The sequence below is a fragment of the Apostichopus japonicus genome, chromosome 15 (assembly GCF_037975245.1).
Source record: "Apostichopus japonicus isolate 1M-3 chromosome 15, ASM3797524v1, whole genome shotgun sequence".
Taxonomy (NCBI): Eukaryota; Metazoa; Echinodermata; class Holothuroidea; order Aspidochirotida; family Stichopodidae; genus Apostichopus; species Apostichopus japonicus.
Window position 1 is genome coordinate 19,707,016 of NC_092575.1, and position 27,124 is coordinate 19,734,139.

Below are 27,124 nucleotides of genomic sequence, written 5' to 3' on the forward strand. Positions count from 1 at the left end.
GCCCAGCTCCCACCTCCGACGCCTATAGTAACAGGCTTATGTTTGCAATGCATTGAAGAGGATTAAGCTACGCGTAGAGGTTCACCAGCCTTTATTGAGAGTCTAAAGATCAATAGTTCCCGACAGTACATGGATTTCACAGACGATAGTGTGTGTACTTATTTCCAATTGCAAATGTTTAGGCGAGGAGGAAGTGAAATTCTGCAGAAGAAACTAAACACACAGGTATACACACAGACAACTGACTTGCTTTAAATTTAAGTTGCAACAAACTGATTGCACACAGCTTATATATGAGTCGTTGACCAGAGAGTGAACAAGGAATTTCAAATGAAGTTTGTGTATACTATATGGTTTACGAATCAAAGTGATTTCGTACTAATCGTGGCATGTCTTCCACCTATATCAGATCAAATTCTACCCCTTTCCGCTGATTTAGGTAGGGGACTCTACAGTTTCAGTCTCAGTTTATTTCTTCACATCACCTCAGTGAGGTATAAGAGACATTTACACGGTACATTTCAATAACAATCCAGAGATTAACAAACTGACAAATAACACATAACGTATAATAGTCATAGAATTCGGAAAAAAGTCTAAAATTGAAGCATGGCACCAGAGACGATTAGGAGAAAGAAATTTTCTTAAGAGAAGATTACTACAAAATTTATTTAGATTTACAACTACATTGTTACTCGATGATTGAAACAAATGCTTCATTTTGATAGAACTGGGTCTTTTCCTAAAATATCGTTTCAAGAACTCAATCCTATCAGCTGAAAAGTAAGGAAAATAAAAATGTAATGAAATTCGTCACCTAAAGATCACATAACTCACACAATCTTTCACGAAAAGCAATGTTTTTGAACCCTCAATTTACGATAGGGAGTTTACTATTTATACACAGCGGAATTTATTAAAGTATACTCTTTGGGGAAATTTAAGTTAGTCAAATAAGTTTCAAACTCAATTTTCTCTTTACACATTCTGTAGACTTTGCATTGAGAGTTATTGTAAACATCGCCAGACTTGTTCGTAAATATCACTTAGTCGTTGATCGACGGTCGCTTTGAGCCAAGACTTAGATATATTACATGGTATTGTCTGTGAGGGGTAGCAATTAGACCTTTCAGATAGTCAATGTAAATTTAGGATCCTTAACACACGCTATGGTCCCCTTTTTGTAGAACAATCAACAAATATGTGTCAGATCTTGCTCCTGAACGTGTAGAGCCATGTAGCTACCAATGACAGCAAATGATAGAGTAATTAAAACTCCATGATTCGACGCTTTGGACGCAATGGTAATCTGATAAATAATTTCCTTCCAAAATTCCGCATAACACTCAGATTGTAGCTGCAAAACGTTGAAGTAAAATTCATCGTCCAGACCCTTTAAATTGAAGCCCCCTATAGCAATTAATGACAAGGACAGGCCCATTACAATTGTGTTCCACCCCAAGCAATTCATTAATATTTCATTAATATTTCTTTGGTGATTCATGCCTTGAGCATCATCACCTGTAACATAATTCCATGTGACCATTGTCGTTATACCTAGGATAAGCAGAGGAAACAGTATCATAACATAGATGTTACAGCATTTGCGAAAGCAATTGAATTCGGCATAGACGTTTTGAATGGTATCACGACAGAGGTCAATCTCCCCCTGGAATTCATTGAGGTAAAGGAGAAGATGACGAAATTGTCGGTGAAATGAGACACGGATGAAGTAGATAAGGTACATAAATAGACCCCACGTGGCCATCATAACGTAGCAATAAACACAATGGATTAATGTGTTGACGGTTGACGACGATAAACACTTCTCTAGTTCGATCAACACATAGCATAGATAAAGAAATGTCAGGCCAGGCCAGAGTATGCAAAGAGCGAGGAAAGGTTTCCCTGGAAGACCTGTTTATCATAATGAAGAGAAAAACACGGATTATTTTTTTTCAGTTTCTCATGCATGGTTTAAGAAGACGAGATGCAATCTCATTGAGACGCTTATTAATAAAGAAGATTTTTTAAGGATATCTTTAGAACAACCCACCTGTATGCTTCCAGTCCACGTATTGTCCCCTTGTTACCAGGTAACGAATGTGGAGTGTTCTGGACCAGAGAAGGTAATGACATTTCCCTTGAAGATAATAGTCCAATTTGGAACAAAAGGCAATGCCAGGGTATGATGACAACAAACCAATCAAAGAAGTTTGATTTAGTAAGTATATTATTCTGCGAGAAACAGCCCATGTTTTGTATAACACCATTCCCATGAAGCAGATATTCACAGCAAGAAGTATTGACAACATCACGGAGGACATGACACCGCTCCCGTAGTGGCACCAGGGCTTGGCACCTGCGAAACACACAAAAAAAGAAATTGCCAGTGAAAATAATAGCTTCTATTGTTATCTTTATTTAAAATATCGGACATTTAATCATCCATTTTGTGGAGTACAAATAGTGAGTATGAAAAGTACAAATTAAATGTAAAAGTGAAAGGTAGTCAACTTAAAATTACAAATCTTGAGCACTTATAATAGCAAGGGAGCTCCTTAAAAACAGGAGCAAAATGAAGCGAAAGAAGGCTCTCATCAAATGAACACACATTCACCCCCCCCCCCACAATCGGTACCCTCCCCAATTCCATACATATACATATATACACGTGTTTAATTCATAAAACGTAATGTGGTATTTCTACAGATGCCTCCTGACTTGGGTGTTAGGTTACTTATTCAAAACTACAGCACTTTTTGTAATACTGGCGTTGCGACACGAAAGGAATACTGTCTGCTGTTTGCAAGTATACGTGGATACTTATAAAAACGTTAGTATAATGGACAGATGTTAACAAAATGGAAGGGAGATTGTTCAGGGAACGCTTAGTAAAGCTAAGAATTTTAACAAGACTATTAAATTTAAGCATGTTCAAGGAAGCATATAGGCGATTTTTTCTTTTTTTCTCCAAAAGCGGGCATGCTCTCTATAACTTTCATTTTTCTTTCCAATAAGTTTGATAAGCTGAGTATAAAGAGAAGTTTGATATATGCAGGTGGCAGATACAGGGTTCTGTGAGAAAGAGATAGAAGGATTTCTCTAAAGACTTAATGCAATCGAAGTATAAGAACTGGTTATATGATCCTAAGTTAGTACAATTTCAACTTGCTTTAATTTACTGTGTCTGTTGGGTTCAAAAATAGACTAAGATTGAAATACCTGCCCCTGCCAGTGTGCAGTTTGCTTTGCACATCCTTTTACAACTCAAGAGAAGTTTTGGTGCTATTATTACAACACATAGATCTTGAAGAAAGCAAAAAGTCCTTTTTATTTTAAACTATTATTAAAATGAATGTCTACTAAATCTCAAAACTCTGCAGCATTTCGTCCACTTGCTCGGGTATTTTGAAACGCCAAGTTCAGCTCAAGGGATAACAGATTGGCATTTTCACATGAAACATTCAACCATGTTGTTTAAAAAGCTACAGGGACGTTTTTATAGTTCGAATGTGGAAAAATATAGCCAACACGTTCGATTTTGTAGCAGCGTCCGGCTCCATGTAATACGATCTGTAAGCATGTGTGTGTTTAAGCTCGGCCCAAAATATGGTAGATATTCAAATATGATCACTTTTGGTCAAAATTCTTAACCTGCTTTTATTAAAACCTTCGAGGAAATTTTCCTCATTTAAGACATTCAGTCATCTTGTGTGTTCTTAATATATATATGAGAACAATTTGGAGAGTAAATACCTCTAGGAATGTACTTTTTGAAGAAAAAAAGGAATTACAGCGTGCTATAATTTGGGGCCTATACAGACTACCTTTAAAAGTGCCCATCAAGATTATATATCGCTGCTTGCCATGAGACTATAATGCATGCAACTCACCAATATCTATGTCGTTGTATTTTACCGTTTCGCCATAATAATTCCACCAGAGAGTATCACAAACATCACACTTTACATTTTCCTCTTGGCTACCTAAAAGCGGTTGAGTTTCGTCTTCACTGTGCGTTGGTGGTTCCGGATGCCTGGATGAATTATTAGCCCGTCCTCCTGTGGGTAGCGTGAATTGCTGGCGGGGACTAAATCCGGCACGCAGGCGACATTTTAAGCACTTCCTGTTAGCTTCCACCGGGTTTGGATGAGGTAACCAAAGAATCTTTAAAATGATCCAAAGCAAAACGGACCATTTCTTCCTTCCAGAATATAGCGAAAATCTTCCGCCGGCGGGAGAAAGATCGTTTTCACCATCCATGGCTATGAAAAATGCAAACAAATGTAAATAAATGGTAAAATTCAATAGTAGTTACTGAAATTTCTTTATCAATTCTGCACATCTAAGTCTATGTTTCTTTTGCCAAGGATCTGTACTTTATTAGTGCAACCTCTCGCCGATCAATGACATTAAATGAAATCAAGCTATAGCTTCATAACTTGAAAAATATGTATCGCTTAGTAAATAATCCACCTTCAACGATCCACATGCTAACTCATAAGGTGATCAAGTTTTATGGAACATTATATAGGTGGCAGGAACAAAGCAGGCACCCCTACAAAGTCCTGTTTTCAAACAATGGGACTTCCCCTCATCAAATCATTGTTTTTAGTTTCCAGACAGTATCTGCATTTGGAAGCACTCCAATGTAAATATCGAAGATATCGAAGATTGCTTCAATAAGTGGAAAACAAACTGTCTGTATGGGTTGTCGGGCTTTGTGTTTGAGGGACATACATCAATCCTGCAAAGAAGTGCTCTTACAGAAAATTTATCTGATTTTTGTCTGTATTTACTTTTCCTGTCAGGTATGTGAGTTTCCTTTTTAATTTTGTTGAATTATTTTAATATAAAGTGCTAGAGAGGCTGAAGGCTCTACAAAAACTGAAGAATCACATTGTTGTTAAGCGAAATTAAGATGTAAAGTTGTAGATTGGCTTATCCCATCACAGACTTATTTCAGCAGGTCCAGCAGGAACTCCAGGCTGAAGCTGGCCAAAAGAGCGCTGACCAACCGCTGAAAAATTAACACAGTCCCATGTAGGGTTCTTTTACAAGCATAGTTTGTCATTGCGGGGCTAGTGTCAGTTGCTCATTGCAATAACGACAACGCATCCGCTTTGGATGGAAATTTGAGGAAATACGGGTTTTCATTGGCTGGGGGTTAAGCAATCTGAATAACATTGGAAACAGTGTTTTTTTTATATTTTATTTCAATGACACTGCTGTGTGTGGTACGACGCTATTCGGCGTGCATCGCGATATCGCATGGTATACCCCCACAATTGCGACTTTCAATTTGGATGACCACTTGACCATTCAGTCTTTATGCTAAGTATCATGTCACAGTGGTACCTATATCTAGAGTAAACATAGTTCATGCATGCCCGCAACATATGAAATTTGGAAAGAGATAGGAAAGCAATAAATAACCTGCAACTCCAATTTACCCTCTTTATAGAAAGAATCACACGCGAACATTTCATGGAATGAACACTGACAAGGGAATACTCTCAGCTAAAAGAGCGGTGCTCGCCAGTGAGGACGACCTACATGTATACTGACAATGCCAAGATCTCAGCCGCAATTTCGTCAGTGAGAAATAAGGTGACGATTACCTCATGATCAAATGCTTTCTGGGAGAGTGTATAGAAATGGAGCTGGGTTTGTCAACAAAACATCTCAAGAGTTCAGTGAAGGTCCCCGGAACATACGGTTTAATAACATAGGAAACATACGATGCTTGGTGGAATTGGGAGAAGAAGAAACAAAAACGAAACCGAGGAAACTGTAACTGGGTCGACATGTCAAGCGTATTTTGATGACAAACGATAGTACACACTATGATGTGATGGATAGTACACACTATAACAATGTTAGATGGATATCATCCCATTCCCCTGTTTTGACCTGCCTAATATTTCCAAAAGCACCCATGTGACTATATACTTACCGAAACCAAGTTGCTAGAGTACGTTAATTTCGCGTTTAATTAACTGTCTGAATCAGCAGAGGATGGAACATCAAATTTGACCAACACTCCTTTTTCCACCAGAACGTTCAGATACAATCCTTTATCCTGTTGCTGGTAAGTCTCGATAACCCTCTTCAAATTAGATTCCATCGCCCGTTCAAATTCTTGTTCGTTTTCGTCATAATTGTGTACTGCCGAGTATGCCTCTATTGTACCTTTTACCGCCTGCAGGCTGAAATAATCCATTTCATCTTTTGGCCACGTGATCAGAATAATCTGTCCCAAAGCACGAGAGATCTGAGGTGATATGTCGTCCCATCCGTGACGACCTTGGTTATGCTCCCAGACCAACGGCCATCCGAAAGGGGTGACGAAAACCACAACCGGACTCTCACATCCTTTGAAGCTAAAAATATCGACGAGTTTCGAACATTCGTTTTCGGAAGAAAGCAGATCGTTTGTATCCGACGAAGATTGATCAGTCGTCACAGATGTTGGCAGAAACGATCGCAGAGGAATTTTTGAGCGTTTGCAAGATCTGACCAACAGCGAGGACAAGAACTGATCGGTGTCTCGTACGGAATCTCGTACCACGAAGGTCACGTGGTTTGGCTTAACGTCGACGAGTTGGTCCCATACGGCTTGGATGGTTTGATCCATGCGGTAATCGATGCAACTGCAAACGAATGGATCGTCACCGTTCCTGCAATGACAGGTGGGTAGCTCATACCACCAAGTCATCGGCCCTTCAATAGCATTACCAAACTCCATGAAGAGATGGGCTTTATCACCGAGATGTTCTTGTAAAGCTTTGTAGAAGCGAAGACCGTTGCGTGTCATACGCATACATCGCTTGAGATGAACCACTGGAACATCACGGGGTGAGTTTGACCTCACAACCGTCAACGGGTCGGCGCCGTCCCTGATTGCGTAGGTGCCTGTGGCGATGGTCATCCACAAATAGAAATCGACGTTGCTGCGACAGAAATTCTCTAAAGGGCTCCAGTCCCAGCTTGGTACGAATGGCACTTCGTCTAAGAGAAGAGCGACTTGCCTATCGGGATGCAAAGCAGTCAGAGATACAATGATATCACAAATAAGACTTGGCGAGAGACGCTGGCTGAACGAATCTTTATTCGGAAAGCAGAGTCCAACAAGATCGCAAATGCTCCAAACGTGAATACTTTTCGCGTCGGCAGCCTCCTTCAGTAAGTGCAGCTGAAGTTGTTCCACTAGATGGTTCTTTGATCTCCGTAAACGTCCCATCGTTCGCGTGTGTGAGACGTTGGTACATGAGACGACAAAGACAAGATATTTTGGGTCTATTTCGCAAAGTTGTTCCGCTAACATCATCAATACAAGTGACTTACCCGTCCCATACTCGCCAGTTAAAATCAACTTGCGTGAATTGGGCATCGTCAGCAGAGCGAGTTGCTCTGGATTTAGGAAGATCTTATTCATTTTGGCATTTGTTTTGTGGACTGCATCTGCAATCGTTCGCACATGAACCACTGAAGCAAAACCGGCATACCTCGCACACAACTGTTCGTATTGTTCCGACGTGAACGCATGATTCGAATCATTTCGAGATAAGGCATCACCGAAGTAACTACTTAACATTTCATTAACCCTTTCGGCAGAAACTATATTGTCTCTGTGAAAGACGTGCTTCATGTGGTAATCGCAAAGGTTAACTGCTTGAAAGTCTTCCATTGCTAAGTTTGGAAATGCGATAAAATAGTGAGCAGGAATATCTGCGACAAAACCAAGACCACTATTCATGTCGCGAATGGCAATCTCGTTGCGCAATACCTGTTCCCATGCACTTTTCATATTGCCTCGCTTCGTTTTGAAGGCTCTGTCCATGGAGACGCTTTTTACTTCGATCAATATAAAACCAAGCTTTCGATGAAAGATAAGCACATCATGCTCGCCTGACAGTTTCACCTGCTTTACTGCCTTTGATAACTTACAGTAATTTGAAAACTTGTACTCGCTTAAGATAAACATAACTTGTTTAGTGCGAATTCCCCAAGAGTAGAAAGCTGAAACGATCGTTTCAACTGCGTCCTTTTGGAATCTGTCCGCGACGACTTCTGTTGGAGATTTTTTCGTCGCTCCTTTTGACAGAGATACGGGATCTCTATTTGAAACTAGATCGGAATTTGTCCATAGATCCAAATCTCCCTTTGTTTCGTAAAATAATGCGGCTGGCACCCTATAAGTCGATTGATGTAAAGAAGGAAAGTAGTGATTGGTGTAGTCGATTATTGCATCGTCGAAGGACATCATCTCATTGGTCAGTGGGGATTTCATCTTCATGTCCTCTGAAATTTGCACTGGAGGAAAGTTGCGAACCTTTGGAAGAACCCCACAAGCTGGACATTTTATTTCGTCCGGTACCCACGTGATGTGGGGTTCTGGACCTGAAATAAGAGGGAAGATTTGTTATTTCTAGTGACACTTTTGTATCATCTAGAATTTTGCTTGCACGATAAAATGGTGCTTTCAGTGTATAAACAAAACAGTCCCCCCCCCCCCCCCCCCACACACGATATGGCACCTTTTGTGTTTCTCTTTGTACATTTCTATTTAGCGGCATCTGTTTCTAATGGAGTTAAAACGTAGATCTTTGGATTATGCATTCTATAGGTTTCTTGCTCTTCGCAGCCTTTTGGCATACAAAATGACCCGTTCATATCCAGCTATAGGCCTATAGACATTCCTAAGAAGATGCTAAGAAGAAAACGGGCTAAGCCAGGCGGGATCAAAGAAGGATGCGTTGACGGAAATGTAAGCCTTATTTACCATCAAATATTACGGGTAATGTACAAGCGTTATGCAACACGAAATATGTGGCAACGTCAAATATCTAAACGAATTCCGCAATGATAGTTTACTGTCATTTACCCAAACATGGCTTACAGACCACCATAGTGATGTCTATGTAACTGTTGATGGAATTAAAGTGTTATGGAATTAAAGTGTTAACGGGGTTATCGGACTACTGATTCTGGGAAAAAGAAAGATGGAGGCGTTTGTGTATTTGTTAATAAGAAGTGGTGCCACCCCAATAACGCTAACATCAAACGTTACTCATGTTCATCAAACATTGAAATAATAACAGTGAGGTTGAGGCCATATTATCTACCCGGGAGATTTCTCAAGTCATTGTACACATCGTCTACGTGCCCAAGCGAAACGTTGCAAAATCGGCTGCTTTAGAACTTTGTGACGTCATACCGGAATTTGAGACTTGGGAATGAGGATTTCAACCACTGCAGCCTAAAGAAGATTAGTGTACATTATTATCAACACGTCACATGCTCAACAAGAGGTACAGCTACCCTGGATTTGCTCTATTCAAACTTTAAGGATGCATACACTTCCATTCAAATACCACCACTTGGTCAAGCCGATCATAATCTAATCTATTTCATGCCTAGTATAGACCCATTGTCCAAGACAAAAACCTACGACTATTACCGTTCAGCAAGGAATACTGAAAGGTTGGAACATCTAAGAGCTGAATTAGACTCTACTGATTGGAATATGTTTGTCGATGCTACAGAAGGCTTGGATGAATTGACAGCAACAATAAGCGAGTATATAAATTTCTGTGTTGATGTTACTATACCCACTAAGTGGATTAAAGTATTTCCCAACAACAAACCTTGGATAACAAAACGAGTGAAGGATGTCATCGACAAGAAGAAGAGACTATTTGGTAAAGGGGATCAGGATGGATTAAAGCAGATACAGTCTGAACTCAAAACGATCATTTGGGAGGAAACGGCATCATATCGTGACACAGTTGAAGGACATTGTACTGGAAACAACATAAAGCGGGTTTGGGAAGGCATGCGTTTGATGAGTGGTTACAATAATAATTCTAAATCTCGCCATTTACCTAAAATCAATGTAGACGATGCGAACGAGTTAAAGTACTTTTACAACCGTTTTGAGCAACATGATTTTTCAGCTGAAAGTGATACTTTACAACAGCTGTTTTTAAATGCTGATTTTAATTTAACGGTTACTGAGGGCGAGGTTCGCTGCCATTTGCTAGCCTAAGGCTACTCTCATCAAAGGCTGCAGGTCCTGATAGACTTTCGCCACGAGTTTTAAAACAATGTGCAATTCAATTGGCAAATATTTCTACTTATATTTTTAATCAGTCTTTTAAAACTAGATCAATCCCTATTTTATGGAAACCAAATCATGTTTCATATCAGTTCCCACAGAATCTGAAACATCTTGTCTGAATGACTCACGTCCTGTTGCCATCACCGCTGTGCCAATGAAAATTTGTGAACGTATATTTTTAGAACGCTTTACATTCATTTTGTAGTTCCCTTTTTGGATCCTTTGCAGTTTGCATACCAATCGAGTCGTAGTTGTGAAGATGACGTCCTTGTAATCCATGAAACAGACAGACACCGGTATTCTTTTATTCCTCGTGCAATGCAGGTTTCTAATGATACTCTGTTACGTTGATTTTTTCTTATCCTTTCTATCGTATTATCTGTATATAACTACAATTTAATTAATTACTTGCTTATTTATTAATTTACTTATTTACTAATTTACTAATATACTAATTTACTAATTAATTAATTTACTAATTTACTAAATTTCTGATATACTGATTTACTGATTTATTGATTTACTGATTTACTGATTTACCTATTTATCGATTTACCAATTTACCTACTTACCTATACCTATTGACCTATTTATTGACCTATTTATTGACCAATTTATTGACCTATTTATTGACCTATTTATTGAACTATTTATTGACCTATTTATTGACCTATTTATTGACCTAGTTACCTTGTTACCTATTTACTTATTTACTTATTCACTTATTTACTTATTTAACTATTTATTTACCTATTTACTTTTTTACTTTTTACTTTTTACTTTTTTACTTTTTTACTTTTTTACTTTTTTACTTTTTTACTTTTTTACTTTTTACTGATTTACTCACTGACTCACTTACCATACGACATAATATCAGATCATATCTCCCCATATCACATTGTATCAATCGCACCACACAAATCACATAACACGTAATTATTCCACACATCATATCAAATTTCATCCCATCACATCAAATAAAATAAAAATATGAAATTTCAAATCGCATCACAAAACACAATCCATATCACACTAAAGCACATCTCATCATATCACACTACAACACATCTTGTAGTCACATATCATTATACCGCACTAAAACGAATCACACCATAACATTTCACGTCACATTATATATACACCACATACAGCAAAATAATTTGTGAAAACAATTATCTGCGTTTATCCCATAGCATTACAATACAATTTACATAACGTGTCATGATATAATACGATATAACACCGTTTACATATACCATTACTGCATATTGAAGCTCCTATGCGATAGAGTTTTGATATGTTTTATTGATATGAATTATTAAATTTGCATTATAAAGAAAACAAAAAGAATGTTTAAACGTACGGATATTTAAAGAATGTCACTTATGTTGCATGTGCAAGGGGGGCAGGGGAGGGGGGGGGTTGGAGGAATTTATGAAGCCTCGATTGCATGTCTTCTTCACAAACATGCAGTAAAGATATCCAACTAATAAACGAAAAAAAAAGAAGCTTTATAACGTGTAGGCAATCAGCACATCAGTACAATGTTGCAAAATAGATGCCTCGCTCCTCCCACTCAAGTGTGCATGATAGCATATCATTAATTAGTTGCCAGTTATTGGGATAGGCTGACAACCGGAATGGTGTGTATACAGTTCTTTTCTGATTAGTATTATCATCAATGTACTACAATTATATTAACCCGTCACTTCCCAATGATAACAGGAAGCCAATTCCCGACTGTGCAGACACTCATTTGTAGGCCTACTATGTGGTAGTACCCAAACTGTGTCTGCAATGATATATTTACCAATACCACATGATAACTAGTCTACCCAAGTATAGGTCAACTGAACTGAACCACAGAACAATAACAAGCCTTCGATAGGCTACATATGGTAAGCAACGTGGATTCCAAACTCCATTTTGCTTCAGTGCTTTTGTACTTGGCCTTAGTTTAGTAGCATAGGTCTATATAAGTTGTCTACGATGCTGCTTGTGAAGCTTTTAGTGGTTAAAATGCATTGTAAAAGACCAAATTCAATACTTTTCAGCTTTCACAATCCATTGCATTTACAGTTCATATTTACATATTGGGTTTTTATGATTACTCACTTTCCATAACGGCGTTGTTAAAGTACGGCTCAGCAATTGAGTTCCATTGAGCGTTCTGTTTCATGTATAGTTCCCATAACCACACACAATAGTACACCAGGGCAAGCGCAAAATTTGTTTCTGATATGTAAAGAAGACAGGAACTAGTCAACTAGCCATACGACGTGGCTCAGACCTTAGACTGCATCCACTAACAATCAACAATGTAAACCAAGCGTGGCAAGTAACACTGACGTTGAAACGAAGTAACTTCTCTCACTGGTAAGGCACATTCTCGACTCTTCCGGTTTCTCCGTTTGTTAACGTTACAGTAAATGACGTCATATATATCATGTAGGGGAATCCCATAGTGATAAACAGGACGGGAAGCATTCTATAAATAAGGAACGCCGAAAAGGCAATGTATTTTGTTGTTTACTTCTATGCTGTCTGTTATCATGTTGTTGTCTCTTTTGATGTTGTCTCATTTAATGCTATTGTCTCCTTCAATGTCCTTGCCTCCTTCGATGGTGTTGTCTCCTTTCATGCTGATGTCTCCTTCAACGTTGTTGTCTACTTTGATGCTTTTGTCTCCTTTGATGCTGTTGTCTCCTTTGATGCTCACGGCGTTGTTCACTTTTATGACGTCGAATACGTATACAAATTCAAAGCATTAATGCTTCAGAAGCTATAGGTTGTCCGAGACAGACCGACTAGCCTATTCTGTAGGGTTAGGTTATACGAACAAAATGATAGCAGAAATGATGGAAACCTCTGTAAAATCGGAGAAGAACATTCGAAAGTCTTTCAGTGTGAGCCATAGTGGGCTTTGCTATCCCATTGCTGTCCATGCCTCATGAGTCATTGTGGTGATTGGGGAGGGGTCTAAAAATGCTAACAGTAACATTAGGCTTAAGTTGTTGTGTTTTACGGACCTTGTATAAATTCTGTAGGTCGATAGCAGGTAGGCTCTTATTACTATAAGCAGTCGTCCATACATGCTTAGAATAAAAGTGTAGAATGGTATAAACAGGACACTAGAAAAACAAGGTGAATTTATCGAGCTAGCGACCAAGTGAAAAACAAAGAAAGAAAGTAAAAAAAAAATAGTAGGAAAATAATGAAGAAGAAGGAATCAGTATACGTAAAATCAGTGTAAACAAGAGAAAGGGTACTTAGATCGGACTATGCCTTTAATTAGCTCGTTTGGCTGGAGAAACCCAACAATTGTGTACCAAATAATATTTTATTTGCAGGGTGAATTTGATTATGGTGGTGGTGCTGTGGGTTTGTGTAATGGGGGGGGGGGCGGGGAATAATTATTTTCAAAAATACTACAAGACTTGATCACGGAATAAAACAAAGTTAAAACGACGAATATATATTGTTGTGATCCTCAACAAGTTAAATGTTAATGTCAGCGATTGTAAGGACCTACGTTAACCCATATACATATCATGATCGGAGCTAATATTGTGCATTGTAACTGTACCATTTTGGGAATAATGTTTGGAACAGGCCTTGCAGATTCTTGTGGGCGAATTTGGTAGACAAAGTGTGAACTATTATGTCATTTATTGGGCCACTATTCCTCGGACAGTGGAGGGGAGTCCTGGCAGTGGTATTGTTTTGATGCCAAAACTGTCTAGGGATTGGCAAGCAGCTTAGGCAGCCAGCGTGCAGCAAATGACTAATGTTACCCACGATGTTTTGCCAGGCAAGGCTGAGATTCTGCTACAACGGTCAGGAGGTTTGTCCTCAGAGTGGCTATTAAGGAAGTGCATGGTTATCACCAGTATGCCGACAGAGACTTATCGGTAAACACTTGTCGGTACAGACACACGACCAGTAAACATTGTCCACGTCATTTCAAATGTATGTATATATTTACCTGTAGGGAAGACAGATTGAGATCTACGTTGGACGTTGAGTTAGCAAGCAAAGATTGTTATGTTACACGCAAATAATATGTAACATGAACACAGACAAATGGTAGTTAGTTTCTACTGTTTTAATATCTATTTTCTCGAGCATATAAAACATCGTATACAAACTGATTGTACACAGCTTATATATGAGTCCTTGACCAGAGAGTGAACAAGGAATTTCAAATGAAGTTTGTGAATAGTATTAGGTTTACAATTCAAAGTGATTTCGTAATGATCGTGTCTCCACCTTAACCTATAATCAGATCAAATTCTACCCCTTTCCACTGATTTAGGTAGAGGATTCTAAGCCCCCTCCCCCTTTGACCCAGTAAGGTAAGAGCAAGTCCTTTATGGAATGGCCAGAAGTAGCTCAGGGATGTCATGGGTGAGTTCGATTTTAATGATAGCCGCGCTCAAATTGACATGCATGTTCGACCCTATAGCGGTGTCGAGTAGATGGGGGCGGGTGGGGGGGGGGGGGGTGTAAACCGATTAGATGTAGACACAAATTTGGAGTAGGTTGTGTATACTGGTTATTATTTACAGGTTGAAAATAGGTGGCGCCCGACTTTTGACCATAAGTAAAATCCATGAAACAAAAACAAAAACTCGAGCATAGAAAACATCGTATACAATCATAAAATGTAAATTGTGAATAACTGTTAGGACAGATTTGACAGCGTCCTCCGTAGGAAATGCTAAAGATTCCCATTGGAAATTGCCCTTACAGTTTCAGTCTCAGTTTATATCTTCACATCACCTCAGTGAGGTATAAGAGACATTTACACGGTACATTTCAATAACAATCCAGAGATTAACAAACTGACAACTAACATATAACGTATAATAGCCATAGAATTCGGAAAAGTCTAAACTTGAAACATGGCACCAGAGACGATTTGGAGAAAGAAACTTTCTTAAGAGAAGATTACTACAAAATTTATTTAGATTTAAAACTACATTGTTACTCGATGATTGAAACAAATGCTTCATTTTGATAGAACTGGGTCTTTTCCTAAAATATCGTTTCAAGAACTCAATCCTATCAGCTGAAAAGTAAGGAAAATAAAAATGTAATGAAATTCGTCTCCTAAAGGTCACATAACTCACACAATCTTTCACGAAAAGCAATGTTTGTGAACCCTCCATTTACGATAGGGAGTTTACTATTTATACACGGCGGAATTTACTTAAGTTTATACTCTTTGGGTAAATTTAATTAAGTTAGTCAAATAAGTTTCAAACTCAATTTTCTCTTAACACATTCTGTAGACTTTGCACTGAGAGTTATTGTAAACATCGCCTAGGCCAGTCTTGTTCGTAAATATCACTTAGTCGTTGGTCTATGGTCGCTTTGAGCCAAGACTTAGATATATTACATGGTATTGTCTGTGAGGGGTAGCAATTAGACCTTTCAGATAGTCAATGTAAATTTAGGATCCTTAACACACGCTATGGTCCCCTTTTTGTAGAACAATCAACAAATATGTGTCAGATCTTGCTCCTGAACGTGTAGAGCCATGTAGCTACCAATGACAGCAAATGATAGAGTAATTAAAACTCCATGATTCGACGCTTTGGACGCAATGGTAATCTGATAAATAATTTCCTTCCAAAATTCCGCATAACACTCAGATTGTAGCTGCAAAACGTTGAAGTAAAATTCATCGTCCAGACCCTTTAAATTGAAGCCCCCTATAGCAATTAATGACAAGGACAGGCCCATTACAATTGTGTTCCACCCCAAGCAATTCATTAATATTTCATTAATATTTCTTTGGTGATTCATGCCTTGAGCATCATCACCTGTAACATAATTCCATGTGACCATTGTCGTTATACCTAGGATAAGCAGAGGAAACAGTATCATAACATAGATGTTACAGCATTTGCGAAAGCAATTGAATTCGGCATAGACGTTTTGAATGGTATCACGACAGAGGTCAATCTCCCCCTGGAATTCATTGAGGTAAAGGAGAAGATGACGAAATTGTCGGTGAAATGAGACACGGATGAAGTAGATAAGGTACATAAATAGACCCCACGTGGCCATTATAACGTAGCAATAAACACAATGGATTAATGTGTTGACGGTTGACGACGATAAACACTTCTCTAGTTCAATCAACACATAGCATAGATAAAGAAATGTCAGGCCAGGCCAGAGTATGCAAAGAGCGAGGAAAGGTTTCCCTGGAAGACCTGTTTATCATAATGAAAAGAAAAACACGGATTATTTTTTTTCAGTTTCTCATGCATGGTTTAAGAAGACGAGATGCAATCTCATTGAGACGCTTATTAATAAAGAAGATATTTTAAGGATATCTTTAGAACAACCCACCTGTATGCTTCCAGTCCACGTATTGTCCCCTTGTTACCAGGTAACGAATGTGGAGTGTTCTGGACCAGAGAAGGTAATGACATTTCCCTTGAAGATAATAGTCCAATTTGGAACAAAAGGCAATGCCAGGGTATGATGACAACAAACCAATCAAAGAAGTTTGATTTAGTAAGTATATTATTCTGCGAGAAACAGCCCATGTTTTGTATAACACCATTCCCATGAAGCAGATATTCACAGCAAGAAGTATTGACAGCATCACGGAGGACATGACACCGCTCCCGTAGTGGCACCAGGGCTTGGCACCTGCAAAACACAAAAGAAGAAATTGCCAGTGAAAATGATAGCTTCTATTGTTATCTTTATTTAAAATATCGGACATTTAATCATCCATTTTGTGGAGTACAAATAGTGAGTATGAAAAGTACAAATTAAATGTAAAGTGAAAGGCAGTCAACTTAAAATGACAAATCTTGAGCACTTATAATAAGAAGGGAGCTCCTTAATTAAATTAAAAACAGGAGCAAAATGAAGCGAAAGAAGGCTCTCATCAAATGAACACACATTCACTCCGCCCCCAATCGGTATCCAACCCAATTCCATAAATATACATTATATACACGTGTTTAATTCATAAACGTAATGTGGTATTTCTATAGATGCCTCCTAAATAAAGGTAATCGACTTGGGTGTTAGGTAACTTATTCAAAACTACAACACTTTTGTAATACTGGCGTTGCGACACGAAAGGAATACTGTCTGCTGTTTGCAAGTATACGTGGAGACTTATAGAAACGTTAGCATAATGGACAGAAGTTAACAAAAAGAAGGGAGATTGTTCAGGGAACGCGTAGTAAAGCTAAGAATATTAACAAGACTATTAAATTTAAGCATGTTCAAGGAAGCATAGAGGCGACGTTTTCTTTTTTCTCCAAAAGCGGGCATGCTCTCTAGAACTTTCATTTTTCTTTCCATAAGTTTGAGTAGCCTAGTATAAAGAGAAGTTTGATATATGCAGGTGGCAGATGCAGGGTTCTGTGAGAAAGAGATAGAAGGATTTCTCTAGAGACTTAATGCAATCGAAGTATAAGGACTGGTTATATGAACCTTAGTACAATTTCAACTTGCTTTAATTTACTTTGTCTGTTGGGTTCAAGAAAAAAAACTAAGATTGAAATACCTGCCCCTGTGCAGATTGCTTTGCACCTCCTTTTACAACTCAAGAGAAGTTTTGGTGCTATTATTACAACACATAGATCTTGAAGAAAGCAAAAAGTCCTTTTTATTTTAAACTATTATTAAAATGAATGTCAACTGAATCTCAAAACTCTGTCATTTCGTCCACTTGCTCGGGTATTTCGGAAAAAGCGCCCAATTTCAACTCATGGGATAACAGATAGGCATTTCACATGAAACATTCAACCATGTTGTTTAAAAAGCTACAGGGACGTTTTTATAATTCGAATGTGGAAACATGTAGCCAACACGTTCTATTTCAGCAGCGTCCGGTCCATATAATGCGATCTGTGAGCTTATGCGTTTTTAAGCTTGGCCCCAAATGCTAGATATTCAAATATGAACACCTTTGGACAAAATTCTTAAACTGCTTTTATGACAACCTTCGAGGAAAGTTTCCTCGCTGCTTGCCATGAGACTATAATGCATGCAACTCACCAATATCTATGTCGTTGTATTTTACCGATTCGCCATGATAAGTCCACCAGAGAGTATCACAAACACTACACTTTACATTTTCCTCTTGGCTACCTAGTAGCGGTTGAGTTTCGTCTTCACGGTACGTTGATGGTTCCGGATGTCTGGGTGAATTAATAGCCCGTCCTCCCGTGGGTAGCGTGACTTGCTGGTGGGTACTAAATTCGGCACGCAGGCGACATTTTAAGCACTTCCTTTTAGCTTCCACCGGGTTTGGATGAGGTAACCAAAGAATCTTTAAAATGATCCAAAACAAAACGGACCATTTCTTCCTTCCAGAATATAGCAAAAATCTTTCGCCGGCCCGAGAAAGATCGTTTTCACCATCCATGGCTATGAAAAATGCAAAAAATGTAACTAAATGATAAAATTCAATAGTAGATACTGAAATTTCTTTATCAACTCTGCACATGTAGGCCTATGTTTCTTTTGCCAAGGATCTGTACTTTATTAGCCCAACCTCTCGCCGATCAATGACATTAAATGAAATCAAGCTATAGCTTCATTATGTATCGCTTAGTAAGTAAGCCACCTTCAACGATCCACATGCTAGCTTATAAGGTGATCAAGTTTTATGGAACATGATATATGTGGCAGGAACAAAGCAGGCACCCCTACAAAGTCCTGTTTTCAAACAATGGGACTTCCCCTCATCAAATCATTTTTTAGTTTCCAGACGGTGTTTGCATTTGGAAGCACTCCAATGTAAATAATCGAAGAATGCTTCAATAAGTGGAATGCAAACTGTCTGGATGGGTTGTCGGGCTTTGTGTTTGAGGGACATACATCAATCCTGCAAAGAAGTGCTCTTACAGAAAATTTATCTGATATTTGTCTGTATTTACTTTTCCTGTCAGGTATGTGAGTTTCCTTCTTAATTTTGTTGAATTATTTTAATTTAAAGTGCTAGAGAGGCCGAAGGTTCTTCAAAAACTGCAGAATCACATTGTTGTTGAGTGAAATTAAGATGTAAAGTTGTAGATTGGCTTATTCTATCACAGAGTTATTTTAGCAGGTCCAGCAGGAACACCAGGCTGAAGCTGGCCAACAGAGCGCTGACCAATCGCTGAAAAATTAACACAGTCCCATCGAGGGTTCTTTTACAAGCATAGTTTGTCATTGCGGGGCTAGTGTCAGTTGCTCATTGCAATAAAGACAACGCATCTGCTTTGGATGAACATTGTAGGAAATACGGGTTTTTCATTGGCTGGGGGTTTAGCAATTTGAATAACATCGGGAACATTGTTTTTTTTTTCATTTCAATGACACTGCTGTTTGTGGTACGACGGTATTCGGCGTGCATCGCGATATCGCATGGTATATCCCCCACAATTGCGACTTTTAATTTGGATGACCACTTGGCCATACAGTCTTTATGTTAAGTATCATGTCAGTTAAGGTTTGGCCGACGTTCGATATCACAGTGGAACCTATATGTAGAGTAAGCATAGTTCATGCATGCCCGCAACATATGAAATATGGAAAGAAATAGGAAAGCAATAAATAACCTGCAACTCCAATTTACCCTCTTTATAGAAAGAGTTACACGCGAACATTTCATGGGATGAACACTGACAAGGGAATACTCTCAGCTTAAAGAGCGGTGCTCGCCAGTGAGGACGACCTACATGTATACTGACAATGCCAAGATCTCAGCCGCAATTTCGTCAGTGAGAAATAAGGTGACGATTACCTCATGATCAAATGCTTTCTGGGAGAGTGTATAGTAATGGAGCTGGGTTTGTCAACAAAACATCTCAAGAGTTCAGTGAAGGTACCCCCGGAACATATGGTTTAATAACATAGGAAACATACGATGCTTGGTGGAATTGGGAGCAGAAGAAACAAGAACGAAAACGAGGAAGAAGTAACTGGGTCGACATTAATATGAAAAGAAATTGCGCATGTCAAGCGTATTTTGATGACAAACGATAGTACACACTATGATGTGATGGATAGTACACACTATAATAATGTTGGATGAATATCATCCCATTCCCCTGTTTTGACCTGCCTAATTTTTCCAACAGCACCCATGTGACTATAGACTTACTGAAACCAAGTTGCTAGAGAACGGTAATTTCGCGTTTAATTAACTGTCTGAATCAGCAGAAGATGGAACATCAAATTTGACCAACACTCCTCTTTCCACCAGAACGTTCAGATACAATCTTTTATCCTGTTGTTGGTAAGTCTCGATAACCCTCTTCAAATTAGATTCCATCGCCCGTTCAAATTCTTGTTCGTTTGCGTCTTTCTCGTCATAATTGTGTACAGCCGCGTATGCCTCCATTGTACCTTTTGCCCCCTGCAGGCTGAAGTAATCCATTTCATCTTTTGGCCACGTGATCAGAATAATCTGTCCCAAAGCACGAGATATCTGAGGTGATATGTCGTCCCATCCGTGACGACCTTGGTTATGCTCCCAGACCAACGGCCATCCGAAAGGGTTGACGAAAATCACAACCGGACTCTCACATCCTTTGAAGCTAAAAATATCAACGAGTTTCGAACATTCGTTTTCGGAAGAAAGCAGATCGTTTGTATCAGACGAAGATTGATCAGTCGTCACAGCTGTTGGCAGAAACGATCGCAGAGGAATTTTTGAGCGTTTGCAAGATCTGACCAGCAGTGAGGACAAGAACTGATCGGTGTCTCGTACGGAATCTTGTACCACGAAGGTCACGTGGTTTGGCTTAACGTCGACGAGTTGGTCCCATACGGCTCGGATGGTTTGATCCATGCGGTAATCGATGCAACTGCAAACGAATGGATCGTCACCGTTCCTGCAATGACAGGTGGGTAGCTCATACCACCGAGACATCGGCCCATCGATAGCATTACCAAATTCCATGAAGAGATGGGCTTTATCACCGAGATGTTCTTGTAAAGCTTTGTAGAAGCGAAGACCGTTGCGTGTCATACGCATACATCGCTTGAGATGAACCACGGGAACATCACGGGGTGAGTTTGACGTCACAACCGTCAACGGGTTTGCACCGTCCCGGATTGCGTAGGTGCCGGTGGCGATGGTCATCCACAAATAGAAATCGACGTTGCTGCGACAGAAATTCTCAAAAGGGTTCCAGTCCCAGCTTGGTACGAATGGCACTTCGTCTAAAAGAAGAGCGACTTGCCTATCGGGATACATCGCAGTCAGAGAAGAAGCGATATCACAAATAAGGCTTGGCGAGAGACGCTGGCTGAACGAATCTTTATTCGGAAAGCAGAGTCCAACGAGATCGCAAATGCTCCAAACGCGAATACTTTTCGCGTCGGCATCCTCCTTCAGTAAGTGCAGTTGAAGTTGTTCCACTAGATGGTTCTTTGATCTCAGCAAACGGCCCATCGTTCTTGTGTGTGAGACGTTGGTACATGAGACGACAAAGACAAGATATCTTGGGTCTATTTCGCAAAGTTGTTCCGCTAACATCATCAATACAAGTGACTTACCCGTCCCATACTCGCCAGTTAAAATCAACTTGCGTGAATTGGGCATCGTAAGCAGAGCGAGTTGCTCTGGATTTAGGAAGATCTTATTCATTTTGGCATTTGTTTTGTGGACTGCATCTGCAATCGTTCGCACATGAACCACTGAAGCAAAACCGGCATATCTCGCACACAACTGTTCGTATTGTTCCGACGTGAACGCATGATTCGAATCATTTCGAGATAAGGCATCACCGAAGTAACTACTTAACATTTCATTAACCCTTTCGGCAGAAACTATATTGTCTCTGTGAAAGACGTGCTTCATGTGGTAATCGCAAACGTTAATTGCTTGAAAGTCTTCCATTGCTAAGTTTGGAAATGCGATAAAATAGTGAGCAGGAATATCTGCGACAAAACCAAGACCCTTATTCATGTCGCGAATGGCAATCTCGTTGCGCAATACCTGTTCCCATGCACTTTTCATATTGCCTCGTTTCGTTTTGAAGGCTCTGTCCATGGAGACGCTTTTTACTTCGATCAATATAAAACCAAGCTTTCGATGAAAAATAAGCACATCATGCTCGCCTGACAGTTTCACCTGCTTTACTGCCTTTGATAACTTACAGTAATTTGAAAACTTGTACTCGCTTAAGATAAACATAACTTGTTTAGTGCGAATTCCCCAAGAGTAGAAAGCTGAAACGATCGTTTCAACTGCGTCCTTTTGGAATCTGTCCGCGACGACTTCTGTTGGAGATTTTTTGGTCGCTCCTTTTGGCAGAGATACGGGATCTCTATTTGAAACTAGATCGGAATTTGTCCATAGATCCAAATCTCCTTTTGTTTCGTAAAATAATGCCGCTGGAACCCTGTAAGTCGATTGATGCAAAGAAGGAAAGTAGTGATTAGTGTAGTCGATTATTGCATCGTCGAAGGACATCATCTCATTGGTCAGTGGGGATTTAATCTTCATGTCCTTTGAAATTTCCACTGGAGGAAAGTTGCGAACCTTTGGAACAACCCCACAAGCTGGACATTTTATATCGCCTGGTACCCACGTGTTGTGGGCTTCTGGACCTGAAATAAGAGGGAAGATTTGTTATTTCTAGTGACACTTTTGTAATATTTAGAATTTTGCTTGCACGACAAATATGCTGCTTTCAGTGTATAAACAAACCTGGCGAAGATGGCCACACCACGCCGCATCACCATACCACATTACCATACCACATCAGATCATATTTCCCCACATTACATCACATAACATCACATTAATCGCACCACACGAATCACATAACACCAAAATTCTCAACACCACATGATATCACATGCCATCCAACCAGAATATATCACATTAAATCTCAAGCATCAAATCACATCACAAAAAAACAATCCATATCACACTAAATCCCATCTTATTATATCACATTACATCACATCTTGTAGTCACATCTCATCACACCGCACTAAAACGAATCACACCATACCATATCACGTCACATTACACCACATCACAACAAAATAATCTATAAAACTCCATACTATTACAATACAATATACATAACGTGACATGATATAATACGATATGACACCATAAACATGATTCCTACATATTGAAGCTCCTATACGATAGAGTTTTGATATGTTTTGTTGATATTTATTTATATATTAATTATTTAATATGCCTTATAAAGAAGAGAAAAAGAATGTTTATACTACGTACAGATATTTAAAGAATGTTACATGTGCAAGGGGAGCAAGGGGGGGGGGTGGAGGAAAGTATGAAGCCTCGATTGCATGTCCTCTTCACAAACATGCAGTAAAGATATCCAACTAATAAACGTAAATGCTTTATAACGTGTAGGCAATAAGCACATCATTACAATGTTGCAAATAGATGGCTCGCTCCTCCCACACAAGTGTTCCTGATAGCATATCATTAAATAGTTGGCATTTTTTTGGGATAGCTCTGACAACCGGAATAGTGTGTAAACAGTTCTTCTTTCTAATTAGTATTATCATCAATGTACTACAATTAACATAACCCGTCACTTCCCAATGATAACAGGAAACCAATTCCCGACTGTGCAGACAAGCATTTGAAGGCCTACTCTGTAGTTGTAGCCAAACTGTGTCTGCAATGATATATTTACCAATAGCACATGATAATTAGTCTACCCAAGTATAGGCTACATATACGGTAAACAACGAAGATTCCACATTTTGCTTCAGTGCTTTTGTACTTGGCCTTAGTTAAGTAGCATATATGTCTATATAATAGTCTACGATGCTGATTGTGAAGCTTTTAGTGGTTAAAATTCATTTTAAAAGACCAAATTCAAAACTTTTCAGCTTTCAAAATCATTGCACTTACAGTTCATATTGACATATTTGGTTTTAATGATAACTCACTTTCCATAACGGCGTTGTTAAAATACGTCTCAGCAATTGAGTTCCTTTGAGCGTTATTTTCCATGTATAGTTCCCATAACCACACACAATAGTACACCAGGGCAATCGCAAAATTTTATTTCTGATCTCTTTTGTGGACAGGAACTAGTCAACAAGCCATACGACGTGGCTAACACCTCAGACTGTAATTTCACAAATCCAAGTTGGCCGTTAAGGAGAGCCTATATAGTCTTGAGATGTTTAAAACAAGATTGCCAACGCATTGTCACTAGCACTACTGCGCTGCGTACCAACATCCTCGTTGTGATACTTGAGATGGCGTTTTCAACGAGTACCTAACAAAAATAGAAACAGAAACAAACTTCTGTATCCATTAATATTAACCAATGTAAACAAAGAGAGGCAACTTCTTTCACTGGCAGGTCACATTCTCGATTCTTTCGGTTTCTCCGTCTGTCAACGTTACAGTAAATGAGGTCAAAAATATCATGTATTAAGGGGGAATAGTGATTAAATAGGACGGGAAGCAGTCTATAGCTATATACGGAACGCCCAAAAGGCAATGTATTATGTTGTTTACTAACTTTACTTCTATGCTGTCTGTTATCATGTTGTTGTCTCTTTTGATGTTGTGTCATTTAATGCTGTTGTCTCCTTTAATGTTGTTGTCTCCTTCGATGTTGTTCTCTCCTTTGATGTTCTTGTCTCCTTCGATGTTGTTGTCTCCTTTGATGCTGTTGTCTCCTTTGATGTTGTTGTCTCATTTGGTGCTGACAGAGATATCGATCATTTCTACTATCATTTTGTTCATATAGCGTTGCCCTACAAGATGGGCTAGTCGGTCTCTCTCGGACATTTGGGTACTTTCTGAAGCACTAAATTCTTTAAATTTGTATACGTATTTTGACGTCATAAAAGTGAATGACGTGAGAGGCAAAGTTCTAAATGAATTATAGAATGAATGAATGAATTATAGAATTATAGAATGCATTACTTTAAATAGGGAGAGAACGTTTTCTGGATCGGGCTAAGCCTTCAATTAGCTCGTTTGGCTGGAGAAACCAAACAATTGTGAACCAAATAGTATTTTATTTGCAGGGTGAATTTGGTTATGGTGGTGGTGATGTGGGTCTGTGTGTGTGGAGGGGGGGGGGGCGGTATAATTATTTTCAAAAATATTACAAGACTTGATCAAGGAATAAATCAAAGTTAAAACGACGCAAATATATTGTTGTGATCCTCAACAAGTTAAATGTTTATGTCAGTGATTGTTATGACCTACGTTAACCCATATACTTATAATGATTTGGAGCTTATATTGTCTGCATTTTGTAGCAACACGAACAAAACGTCACTTGCAAGCAACAGAAATTTAACTTTTTCAGACGGCCGCACGCGGTTTGGGTCGATTCTTCAATGCCATTAAACAATTGGAATAATTCTGGCGATCACAATTTTGAAGGTCGCTACAAAATGCAGACAGTAATGAAACGTGATACCTTGTTATCTTTAGCTGGACCTGAGATGTCCATCGCTGTATCGTTTGTATATATGTGCTGTGGGTATTGACCGCAGCTGTATGTACTGACTGTACACTAGTGTCTAATTACCGACGATAGCAAGCTGTGTGTGTATTTTCTGGGATCGATGGTGGTGTTTAACACTTCTGTTACACCTCATTCGAGACTAGGTCAAATTACCGGCATTAGACGTTTCTTTTTGCGCGAGTCAGTCCTATATTTGTTATGTATTGTATTGTGTAAGAGGAACGTCCAAAGTTCTATGTATAAAGGTCAGGAGGTCTGCTATAATGGTCAGGAGTTTTGTCCAGATCTAGACTTTTCATATTTAATAATGGTAAATAAATGTATAAGAGAGTATGCATTATTGACAACCAGACTTGGTAGGAGCCCGAAGGGTTTAGAAGCTGACCCTGTCGGTATGCCAGTAAGCTAAATGTAACAGATGACAAAGTACATAAAGTGGCTAGTCAGATTAGATAATTGCTGAATATGATTAATACATCACAAGATGTAGCCTTGTTAAATCTCACTCGGTAAATATAAATGGCGCAATTTTAGTCCTTCATATATTTTCATATATGGAATGTATCAGTTTCGATGGAAGATGTAAATAGATTGCTAAATCGCTCGATAATTCGTCTGATATTTTAGGGGTCACTTTCGGTCCAATTGTGAAAAACCTTGTAAACTTTATATATCAAGAAGGGAAGCTTGGGACCAATCTCATATTTAGTATGCAGTTGTGACACGTTAAGTAGAAGAAGCCTGTTGAATTTGGTGGAGGTCAAAGGTCATTTGGAGTCACCAGAGGTCAGATTAAGAGGAAAAAATTGTGGAAACCTTGTTATATAATCTACAGTTTCTCCAACATGCCACCCTATTCGATAACATGTGTGTTACGCCTCATAAGAATAGGAGAGGTTGTTGGCAATTAGAAATTAGCTTATTGGCATCCGTAGATAGTATCAGCGATCCAGCAAACCAGCGACCAAACATTGAAGTAACTGTCGCAATTCGCATCGGCACTCCGTACATATGCATGTGAAGAAAAGTTCATGTACGTACAACGGTAAAGTAAAATTGGGTTCGTTAACACAAAAGCGTGAAGGAAATAATGTATGTGCTGAACGAGATACGTTAATCTTCGTGTACTGCGTGGACATCGTGTGTGCGTGTGACGATGTAGCCGACTATCCCGTGGACTTAAATGTTGGCGGGGTACTTGTAAGTTGTACCAATTCAAAAGTTTTGCGAAATAAAAGAAAACATTATGTTTGCAATACTGACAGCGATTTTACAGTCAAATTCTAGCCAATATTGACGACCAATTTCTTTTCCTATGATTACCTGACACAATGAGCTCAGCTGTAGCCCTAAGTACAATGTAAGTTGAGAAACACTGAACTAAAGAAAATATCACGTGATTTTCAGGCGAAGCCCAATACTGCTCATGTTTTTGTTTGGTCGGTAATTATGAAACACGATCCTTTCATATGTGACATCATCATCGTTTTTCTTGTCAGGCGAACGTACATTTTAGAACATTTGGCGTTCC

General features: G+C 39.0%; 2 protein-coding genes across 6 annotated transcripts; both read right to left on the reverse strand.

Annotated features, from left to right (window-relative positions):
- Positions 1-218: 218 nt before the first annotated feature.
- LOC139980462 (uncharacterized) lies at positions 219-4,266 on the reverse strand. Its single transcript, XM_071992071.1, has 3 exons — positions 3,897-4,266; positions 2,057-2,362; positions 219-1,917 (listed from the first exon to the last, which is right to left on the reverse strand). Exons 1-3 carry the CDS (start codon positions 4,264-4,266, stop codon positions 1,193-1,195), a joined length of 1,401 nt encoding a protein of 466 aa, XP_071848172.1. The 3' UTR covers positions 219-1,192.
- LOC139980458 (uncharacterized) lies at positions 4,129-24,574 on the reverse strand. 5 transcript variants are annotated; one of them, XM_071992059.1, is made up of 5 exons: positions 20,256-20,395; positions 18,164-18,535; positions 16,490-16,795; positions 5,960-8,406; positions 4,129-4,268 (listed from the first exon to the last, which is right to left on the reverse strand). In XM_071992059.1, exons 2-4 carry the CDS (start codon positions 18,531-18,533, stop codon positions 5,999-6,001), a joined length of 3,084 nt encoding a protein of 1,027 aa, XP_071848160.1. In that variant the 5' UTR covers positions 18,534-18,535; positions 20,256-20,395; the 3' UTR covers positions 4,129-4,268; positions 5,960-5,998. The 5 variants fall into 5 exon arrangements, with proteins under 5 accessions (XP_071848160.1, XP_071848162.1, XP_071848163.1 ...); XM_071992061.1 differs by lacking the exons at positions 4,129-4,268; positions 18,164-18,535; positions 20,256-20,395 and adding exons at positions 12,242-12,943; positions 13,925-14,111 and having other exon boundaries at positions 5,999-8,406; positions 16,490-16,610; XM_071992062.1 differs by lacking the exons at positions 4,129-4,268; positions 18,164-18,535; positions 20,256-20,395 and adding an exon at positions 12,242-12,943 and having other exon boundaries at positions 5,999-8,406; positions 16,490-16,629.
- Between the last annotated feature and the right edge of the window lie 2,550 nt (positions 24,575-27,124).

Excerpts from the sequence above, each read along its gene's own strand:
- LOC139980458 (XM_071992059.1), bottom strand. The coding sequence starts at position 18,533 with ATGGATGGTGAAAACGATCTTTCTCGGGCCGGCGAAAGATTTTTGCTA. Across the intron at positions 16,796-18,163 it reads ATACAACGACATAGATATTG|GTGCCAAGCCCTGGTGCCAC; the intron begins GTGAGTTGCATG and ends TGTGTTTTGCAG. Across the intron at positions 8,407-16,489 it reads CGTGGACTGGAAGCATACAG|GTCCAGAACCCCACATCACG; the intron begins GTGGGTTGTTCT and ends CTCTTATTTCAG.
- LOC139980462 (XM_071992071.1), bottom strand. The coding sequence starts at position 4,266 with ATGGATGGTGAAAACGATCTTTCTCCCGCCGGCGGAAGATTTTCGCTA. Across the intron at positions 2,363-3,896 it reads ATACAACGACATAGATATTG|GTGCCAAGCCCTGGTGCCAC; the intron begins GTGAGTTGCATG and ends TGTGTTTCGCAG. Across the intron at positions 1,918-2,056 it reads CGTGGACTGGAAGCATACAG|GTCTTCCAGGGAAACCTTTC; the intron begins GTGGGTTGTTCT and ends TATGATAAACAG.